The 10568-nt window shown below is 34.6% G+C and overlaps 1 protein-coding gene across 3 annotated transcripts; it reads left to right on the top strand.

Moving 5' to 3' along the window:
• Positions 1-5603: 5603 nt before the first annotated feature.
• LOC148232935 (protein FAM151B) lies at positions 5604-10063 on the top strand. 3 transcript variants are annotated; one of them, XM_088190327.1, is made up of 5 exons: positions 5631-5758; positions 5985-6011; positions 9106-9240; positions 9302-9549; positions 9606-10063. In XM_088190327.1, exons 1-5 carry the CDS (start codon positions 5722-5724, stop codon positions 10047-10049), a joined length of 891 nt encoding a protein of 296 aa, XP_088046453.1. In that variant the 5' UTR covers positions 5631-5721; the 3' UTR covers positions 10050-10063. The 3 variants fall into 3 exon arrangements, with proteins under 3 accessions (XP_088046454.1, XP_088046453.1, XP_088046455.1); XM_088190329.1 differs by lacking the exon at positions 5985-6011 and adding an exon at positions 7296-7538 and having other exon boundaries at positions 5642-5758; XM_088190328.1 differs by lacking the exon at positions 5985-6011 and having other exon boundaries at positions 5604-5758.
• The last annotated feature ends 505 nt before the right edge of the window (positions 10064-10568 follow it).

Below are 10568 nucleotides of genomic sequence, written 5' to 3'. Positions count from 1 at the left end.
TAATAGTTCTGTTCTTTCCTTATGCTTCTTATCACATATAATATTATATATTCAACATTGATTGCATGATAAAATAATTCAATTGATTTATTCAAGTCGTTAGTTGCAGTCGTGTACAGTCGACAGATATGGTGATCTTCAAATTGCTTAACATCCTTAGTAAGTAGATAATAATGTTTCATAACAATACTAATAATACATATTTTATTTATTATCCTAAATGTTTGAATGTATTCAGCTTCTAAAAAATGTTATTATGAACAGGGCTTCGAACCCGAACTGAACCGAAAATAATTATATGTTTATATCGGTTCCGTCTATGTTCAAACAAAGAGTCGCAAAAAATGCAAGCTGTGCAATATTTGAGATATTATATATTTGAAACTAATTATAGTTTTTAGAGAAAATAATTTCAATGAATAAGCACAATCATCTAGTGAAACATCCGATGAACGATTTAGAGGATTTTTTAAGAAGTAAAGAATTGGCAATATAGACACATAGATTTCCTATTTCTACAGATGTAGACATTGATTTCATATTGAATAACTTTAACCATGTACAAAGATTAGAAGGAAAAAAACATATTTTAGATTTTGGGAAGAAAATAAAAATACATAACCTCAGTTATACAAAATTGCAATGGTGGTTTTATGAGCTCCAGCAACACAAGTTAGTGTTGAAAAGCTTATTTTGCAAATACGTTATTTTAAAGTGATTTCTCTGGCTTAAAGTTTATTTTGCAAATACATTGAAAGATATATTAATAATTAGAGAAAACTTTCATATTTTTTAATTATAAACAAATATACCTAAGAATCCTATATATTTCAACCGTGAATATATGAATTAGCTTTATTTGCATATGTTTCGTTGAATAAATTATATTAATATTCATATATTATATACTTACAGTTCTAATTATTATACCTTTAATTCAGAGGTGCCTAAACTTTTTTGTCTCGTAGACCACTTGCCATGTTTTTCGGTTTTAGGTAGACCCCCTGCTTGCTTGATATTGATTTTTTGCAAATTCATCAACTTCAAATGTGTTTTTGACAGCTGGTATCGTGCTACTCACTTTGAAAGATTTCTACTATCTGTGTATGTGGATTATTCCATTCATTGAAAGTTAAAAATAAAGTCACCCACATTTACATCAGATGTAAATGTGGGTGTGGGATCCCCAATTTTATTTTTCACTGACATGGACCCCTTGCAGGTCGTCGTCAACCCCTAGGGGTCGATATAGACCACTTTGAGAATCACGGTGGTATATCATTATGTGCAGGTTTTTACAAGTTCAAAATGTATTGCGACCACAAAGCGAATGCCTACATCCTACAACTTACACAATTTTATAAACATATATAATAATTTTTTTACTTCATAGGTACTTTTATAAATAATTTATATGTCTTTATTTTATAAGATTATAATGTAAATAGATAGGTACTATCAGTGGTTGTTGAGATCCACTTCAGTGGACCCCCATTTTTATTTCATGGAGCTACAAATTTTTTTTCGCTGACGTAGACCCCTTGCAGGTTATCATAGACCCCTGGGGGTCGATATAGACCACTTTGGGAATCACTGCTTTAATTCATTATTAATTATTATATTTTTATATCAATTAATATAGTTTGCTTATAAGCAATAGAAGAAATAAAATGTTTTAAAATATGGTAAAAAATAAATTTTTAATACAAATAAAAAGAATAAAAAAAGAATCATTCGGAGCTGAACCAAAAATCGAATACCTTAAAAACCTGAAGCGGTCGTGGGGTTACGCTTCTGTTTTGTAGTTATCAGCAGTCCGGTTGACGATCTGTGATAGGACGTTTGTACAGTTCGCTGTACAAACGTCCTATCACAGATCGTCAACCGGACTGCTGATAACTACAAAACAGAAGCGTAACCCCACGACCGCTTCATTGGTGACCCCGACGCGATGGATTCTCCAGCCAATACCAGTGTTTCAACCAACCCGCAAGCAACGATGACCATCACACATGCTTGCGAAGAGCTTCCTGTGGACGCGGCTGGGAACTACCTAGCCGACCGGAACCTCCGAGTGCCACATACACAGCTCCGCACACTGTCTGGAGACACATCTCCAGCAACGACAACGCCCGTCTAAGTTTCGACTATAAACTTAGCAACGGATTGCAGCACCGACTGATCGTTTCAGTTTCAACCACAAACTAAACGACGACCCGCTGCAATGCAACTCCACTGCGAAGAGCTTCCTGTGGACGCGGCTGGGAACTACCTAGCCGACCGGAACCTCCGAGTGCCACATACACAGCTCCGCACACTGTCTGGAGACACATCTTCAGCAACGACAACGCCCGTCTAAGTTTCGACTATAAACTTAGCAACGGATTGCAGCACCGACTGATCGTTTCAGTTTCAACCACAAACTAAACGACGACCCGCTGCAATGCAACTCCACTGCGAAGAGCTTCCTGTGGACGCGGCTGGGAACTACCTAGCCGGCCGGGACCTCCGAGTGCCACATACACAGCTCCGCACACTATTTGGAGACACATCTCCAACAGCAACACCAATTCTTTGTCTAAGTTTCGACTGTAAACTTAATCAGACACGATTTGGCTAAACAGTGAAATTCCCGAAACGTTTGGGATACTGTTCACATTTTCGGCAACAACTTCAACCAACGACAGACGAGTCTACACAAAATACAGCAACGGACAGCCAGTATCTTGAAATATAGTTTTTAATTACAGTGATAATATTTTCTTTATATTTTAAGGTAAAAGTATGCACACGGAGGAAAATGTCATGCACAAGTGACAAACGGACCCCGGACCCCTACTTTTCCGTTAGCTGAGAGATTCGCAAAGGCCACTTTGTACAGTTCGCTGTACATACGTCCACACAATCATCAACCAACTGGTTCTGCTTCCATCTGCGCCGACCCACGCTGCGCACGAAGACCACATCAGTCTGAACGAGCCTCAGCTTCTCCTCTTGGTTAAAGTTCGCAACTGTAAATTGCTAAGAGGGGGAGTACTATGGGGATCCCGAGACGACCGTCCGTGACGCAGCATAAGTGAAAGTGAAGTCCCGCTGAGCCGCGCGCCCGAACTAAGCGGCGTTGTACAACCACACCGCATCCCCGCCACCGCAAGCAACGCGCGGAGTGGGGATACTGTTGCGCACCCGACCGGGATTATAAGGCGGCGCTAAAAGGCTCACAGGGAGACAAGACACATTCTACTCAGGACTTCTGACACTGCAACACTCACTGGACTACACGGATTCTACACCTCGCCTCCTGTTCGAGCAACCATCTCCAGGACACGCGCTCGAGGTTTAATATCGACGACTGTCGAAGGATCCCAGTCAACACGTGTCAAGAAGTCCTGAGTAGAATGTGTCTTGTCTCCCTGTGAGCCTTTTAGCGCCGCCTTATAATCCCGGTCGGGTGCGCAACAGTATCCCCACTCCGCGCGTTGCTTGCGGTGGCGGGGATGCGGTGTGGTTGTACAACGCCGCTTAGTTCGGGCGCGCGGCTCAGCGGGACTTCACTTTCACTTATGCTGCGTCACGGACGGTCGTCTCGGGATCCCCATAAACCGATATTTATTCCGGAACGAAAACTGGAACCGAATTGATACACATTTTTTTAATTGAACCGGCACAAAAAAATAGCGGTTTGGTGCCCTGTAATTAAGTATTAGAACTTAATCAAAAAAAGTCGATAAATCTCTAATGAGGTTATTTTATAGATATTAGCTCGGCAATTTCTTGTTTACAATTAGCAGTACTCAAAAGAGTACTTATTATGCTATAGAGTTGTGCTTACTTGAGATATCTTTAACAGACTTCTCTGTTTCTATGATAACAAAAACAATAATTTCTTAATATAAATATTAAACACAAATCTCAACTTTGAATTAATGAAATATGAACTTCATATAGTACATAATTATAACAGTACCTACATACATTTATATTTTGTTAAAGCCAGAATATTTCAGAGTATTTTTTTAAAAGAAAAATCTTCCTTATCTTAAAATGAGACTTTTTATTTTTTAACTTTTTTAAAAATACTCGTAGAAGAAGTTAAGGATCTTAATAAATAAAACGTATTGCAGTGGAGAGTATTAAAAACAACTGCAGTGGAGATAAAATAATCTCAATTAAGATATATTATGCTTTAAAAGTGTTAACTAGGTCGTAATGCGACAATAACAGTTAAAAACAAATGTAATGCACTGGGCAGGGATTCCATTAAATTTAGTGACAAATGGCAAATCTGGTTCTTATATTTCGATTCGAGAATCTTGTCATTAAATATCTACGTAATAGCGGGTAGTTGGGTTGTTAGTGAGTATATTAGGGTTGCTATCAAAGCAGATCTAAGATTAACGATACAGAAGCTAGTACAAAAATTCATTGTGTCGTTTACATCAGTTCACAGACATTTAAAAAGTTAGAATTAGTGTCAATTTGCAGAATGTGGGTGTCTCATAAATTGTCTGAAGAAAATTTCGTGCCGATAATATTAATATGCTAATAATTAATAATTCTAGAACAGTCAAGATTTATTTTTAAGTCGAATTGTTATTGAAAATGAGAAGTGGATCTTTTACTTTAACACGCGACATAAAAGGCAGTGGTTGGATGACAATCAACCCCCAATTCTAATGCCAAGAACAGGATTAAACCCCAATAAGATAATGTTATGCATTTGGTGGGATATGAAGGGCATACTTTATTATGAGTTATTGGATTATAAGCAGATAATTACGGCAGCTAATTTGTTTGAAAGTGACTCGGTCAATAAAAAAGACTTTCTCTTTTAAATTAAAGAAGGGTCATTTTATATCAAAACAGCACTCCTCCTCGTGTATCCCAGAAGGCGATAGAAACAAATAATGGATTTTCTTGGTAACTTCTTTTTCACCCACCGTATTCTTCAGATATTGCTCATATATTTAGATCACTAAGTTTTAAGGTGGAAACAAATAGTATACAAAAACTGATATAAAAATAGGTATTAAATAATTTATCGCTCCTAAAATACATTTTTAGCGACGGGATAGTGACGGGTGGCAATTAGACACAGATTAAGCCCCTGCAGTAATGTTTTATTTTCATAAGTAATGAATTAAATATGCTCTCATAGGACTTACATAGTAAACTTTCACTCAAATTATAAACTATTTATTTAGAGTGGCGCAGTAGCGCAAATTGATTAAAATTTTATTTTACCCCCCCCCCCCCACTTTTTAAAATTTAATTATTTTAAACGGCGATTTGCTACATTTGGCAGCATTATATTATTTTATATATAATATGATCATAAAGAATATAATAAAAAATAACATATTTATAACCTCATTTTTCTGATTTTTTAATTGTACTGTCGCTAATACCTACCTATTACATACGATAGTACTACTATTTAATATAATCAATAAATTGCTTTTAAAAATTTGATCCAAATATTTTTTTTAAGCGTAAAATAATTTTACTGCATTTTGACATTTGATGTGTCTATACACATTATACCTATATGCGCTCAATAGCAATGCAAACATAATCGGATTACAAATTATTGAGCAATGCTACGAACCATATTGTGCAATTTTTAGTACACATTCACTTCGCTGTCGGCGAACGTGACATTGCTAATAACAAGCAGATTTACTTTGACAGTTAACACAAGTGGAATTCGTATTGCAAACAATGCAAGCTGAAACTTTTCAACCGTTAAGCGAACCAAGTAATAAAAACGTCAAGTAACTTTATAATAAATTGCTGTTCTGTTAGTTTCTCGTTCGATTTTTAATACTTGTAGACCTAAAAATATTGATTTAAATTTTGTTGACTTGCCGCCTAGTTTATTTGGCCATAGTAAATAAATAAATAAACCCCCCTACAAAATAATTTTTAATACCCATAAATTTATTTGTTTTATAAGTTATCATATCAGTTCGTTTTGTGGTTAGGCTTGTCGTCGTACACACTTTTGACAGGTAAGTGTGTCGGTAAGGTAGAGCACTGCTTTAACAACACAACAAACGTCAGATACAAAAATATGGCAGCAATTGACAATAAACGCTATTTTGTAACTATTTTGACATCTATTTATTTGAAAAATGTCTATTAAATGTATATGCAACATAGCTATGAGTTTTTAGATGAACATGAAACTGCAACATCGAATCAATATTTCACATATTACCGTCAGATATTTTCAGGGTTACCAATTGTAAAAAATATATTACAAATTCTTTTATTTTTAATTTCCTTCTTCAAAAAATAATTTCAAACAGCATTTGAAAAACATCACTTTAAATTATAGGGATTAGATAATAATACTACGTGCATTTAAATGAAACATTAACACATGTACACTCATCCCTCGAATACGTTCCGGTAAATATATCGTGTAAATTGAATTCGCCTAAATCAAGGCATTGTAAACGTAAACGAAATTTGTAATAAAACGATAGAATAGTACTCACGTGTGCATCCCTACATTTCTCCTTGATCCAAATATCTTATATGGATTAAAGGGAACAGTGTTTTATAATTCAATGTTGCACTATTAAGAACTAAAATGCGCTATATTTTTCTGTCTCTATGCTCATAACTGTACATCTAAAAAAAAATTGCATTTTTTATACCTAAACTAATTATGCCACAAACACTGTGTAAATAAAAATAATGATATCCTAATTATTGTACAAAATTCATTTTTTTTTATTTCGTACAAAACATATTAAAAAACTAAATGTGTTAAAATTAGAGCTATTAATGGAAAATTAAAAAATACATTAAATTATAAATAATAATTCTGTTTAATTTATCGTTGAATCTTACATAAATCTTGTTTTCTATTCTTGTTATACAGTGTTATTTCAGAAAAGTGATTTTCATAATCTTTTTCCTTTGCATTCAACAGAATTTTTAGATATTTTTGTTTACTCTTTTTAAGGAGGTTTCATAATAATACAAAGGTATATTTCATAATAATATATACGGCCGCCAAACTTTTAATATAAGTAAAGGTGTTTTAAAATTAACGCAAGATTTGAATTTGCCGTCATTTGTGCAGTAAATGTTGGCAACCCTGAAAAAAAAAATTTGACAGCTGAGAGTTTAGGGTTAGTAAAAATGGAGCGTTACACGACACAACAACGTATTTTAATTATTGAATAATATCTCAAAAATAATGATAGTTTGGCGGCCGCAATTCGAAAATTTAATACAAAATATGTTCGGAATAGTGTTTTAAGTTTAATTGAATAATTCAGAGACTGGATCAGTTGGAAACGCTAAACACACTGGTCGTCCAAAAACAAGCCGTTCAAATGTCAATATCGAAGCAGTGCGTGAGAGTGTTGGTGAAAATCCCGGAACATCAATTCGGCGTCGTGGACAATAATTGCAAATTTCAAGAAGCTCTTTACAGCGTATACTCACAAAAGATCTGTGTCTCCATGCTTACAAAATTTAATTAACACAACAACTGAAGCCTAATGACCATACACAGCGAAGTGAGTTAGTTGAATTTAATTTCGTTCGTTAATTTTGGGACACCCTATATTATAACCGATTCTAAAATCTCATATAAATTTTAAGTGTTGTGCTAAAATTTATTTAGAAAAAAACTTTGTAATTTAAAGCGTGTACCGACTAAGTATTGCACATGCTTAATTCGCCCCCGAAAGCAATTAAAATAACATACTTAATTCATTCCCTTTAATCTAATATCTAGCTGGTTGTATATCTGGTAGTAGTATTTACTCGTGTCCAACAGGGACGTAATTTCAGCATTTTCCATGAGGAGGGGGAGGGAAGCAAAAGTTACCCAGTCACTGGTAATTTTCTTAATATTTCGATTTTATTAAGATTCATAGTATTTCATTAACCTATAATAACTTAATAAAAACTTCTTGCACGGACCTACTCTTTCCTATGCAGCGGTATAAAAATATGCAATCGTTGTGAAACATTTAAAAATATTCGTACAAATTTGCTATTTTCCAAAAAAATGCTATCATAATTTTCTCGAGAAATTGACTGATTTTTAGATGAAAATTCACAAAATACAAATTTCCGAGCTAACGCGGGCATGGCCCCTACCTGCCCCTCTCCCCAAATGACTTTCCTGTTAAAAATCCACGCCAAAAGCAATAAAATCGTGCCGTCGCAGTGGAAGCGCTCGGTTATCTACCGTTTAAATTATATAAATTATATTATCACTGGAAAATGTTTTCCGATATAGTTTCATTAAAATGACAAATATATGAAAAATATTTTCGGGCAAAAGTCGACCAGTCTGTGCTTGTTTTTTAATATGTAGATTTCATTAAAATCTGTAGTATTTCATCAAATGACATGCATTTTACTGAACAAATTCAGGAAGGGAGGCCTCCACCTGCCCCCCCCCCCCCAAATTACTTCTCTGGTATTCAATAGTTCATCGTTAAAACTTTAAGTTGTGTGGCTTTCATTTAAAATAACCAAAGGTATCTTCCATTTTGCTTGATAAAACAAATTTAAAAATAAAGCCTTAAACTTTTTAGACACAAAAATAATTTTATAATATTATACGACATACAAATCTACAAATATTATACGTTCTGAGGATTTTTGAGGATTATCTTCCTTTGTCCTCCTTAAATAAACAAAAATTACCGAGATGGCCTTTTTATTTTTAGTGTCCTTTGGTATTTTAAAATCTGGCCACCTTACCTTATATCATCATCTCCTATAAATTTATTAATATACTGTCAAAAACTCCCTATCTACATTTAAGTTTATAAGTTAATCGCAGAATAAAACAAAAATTTACTAATCTTAATTATTTAATTTATGTGAATAGGTAATTGATAGGTAATTATTTCATTTATGTGAATAGGAAACGAAAATGGTGTATTTATCCCAGATGACAAATCATTTACACAAGATGTTCATTTATAATGTCTAGACTTGTATACCTACAATTCAATGGAATTCCTCGAGTATTCCATAAACACCGACAAATGCCGAACACGAATTTAAAACAAACCTGTTTGTTGCCACCAGACGAATTTAATTAACCATTTGTTCATTTTTTAGCAATGCTGATAGCCGGTGCAGTTTGCGCGCCGCCAGATACCACTGACTTTTTCCCTAACATTAAGGACAACTTGACTAAAGTGACATGGGCACACGCGGTCAACAATGCTAGCTATCTTGAAAGCGTTCTAGAAAGTTAGTTACAATGTTACATAATAGAATTTTCGTGATTTTATTCATAACATTTTAATCGCAGGTGATATCATGATGATCGAAGCTGATGTAATAATGGGTACTTTGGATAGCGATTCTACAAATACTATACAACCTGTAATGGGCCATCCTCCAGCTGAAATATCCGATCTAAGTTTGAAACAGTTCCTTCAAAGGATCGACGAATCGAACCATAACTCTAATATAACGGTAAAGGGAGTTAAATTGGACTTTAAATCGATAGAAGTTTTCGAGAAATCGACAATAACCATCGAGGCTTCGTATCAGAAGGTTAGTTGAATCTTATTAAATCAAAATATGTTTTGTTATGTATATCTTTTTTTTAGATACAATATCCTTTGTGGATCAATGCTGATATTTTACCAGGACCTGTCGATAGTCAAGTTGTTCCTGTTGATGCTCAGAGATTCTTAAATAAAAGCGATCCTTTCCCCTGCGCTATGTTATCAATCGGATGGACAACCAAATACGGCGGAGATATAGTCGAAGGTTTTTACACCGAATATCAGATTGACGATATGCTTAAAACTTTAAAAATACACGAGCTGAAACAAAAATGCACGTTTCCTGTGAGAGCTGGAATAGCAGCCAATAGTTGCGATCAAATCGAAAGGTTACTCTCGTCATCGCCGAATTCAACTCTGACCATTTGGTCGAGCCAAGGAGACTTTGTTGACATAGATAAACTGAGAAGATTGATTCTAATCACTGGACTCGATCGAGTTTATTTAGATGTACCCAAAGATATATCTGACCAATTAAACCTGTGATTTATACAATTGTATTTCGTTTTTTTATTTATTTATGTACAGCTTTATGAGAGAAGTCCTCGAGTTTAGGTCTATTTGCTTTTTATTGCAAAAACGGCCCTGATCAGTTCAACAACCTCGTTGCCGCACGGGCGCAGATGTTTGTATGGGTTATTAGCGAGACAAAGAGTGTTTTATATTGGTAAATATGTTAGTACCTTAAATTGAAAGTTAAAAGTCGTTTTGTAGTCGATTTAATTGAAGTTATCGGAACGAATTTTTGAAATATGCGGAAGAAAGTGCGTGCCAAATAACGCCAGAGAATTTTAACATGAGAGTCGTTAAAAATACGGTATAATCCAGCGGTGATCAAAGTTTAGCATCGCGATCCACAAGTGAGTAACAAACCGCAGTTAATGTATTATTATTTTATTAGTAACTCAACAAATTTTCCATTTTTTTCTCCAATTTGTGATCCTATCAGCAGCTTGCTGAAGTTTTTCGGTAGTATTCGCTATTTCATGTTAATCAATTTGTTAA

Source organism: Plectrocnemia conspersa, unplaced genomic scaffold (assembly GCF_051122295.1).
Source record: "Plectrocnemia conspersa isolate PC_06_02 unplaced genomic scaffold, ASM5112229v1 ptg000008l, whole genome shotgun sequence".
NCBI lineage: Eukaryota > Metazoa > Arthropoda > Insecta > Trichoptera > Polycentropodidae > Plectrocnemia > Plectrocnemia conspersa.
The sequence above is the reverse complement of the archived record's forward strand: the minus strand, read 5'-3'. Positions and strand labels throughout refer to the sequence as shown.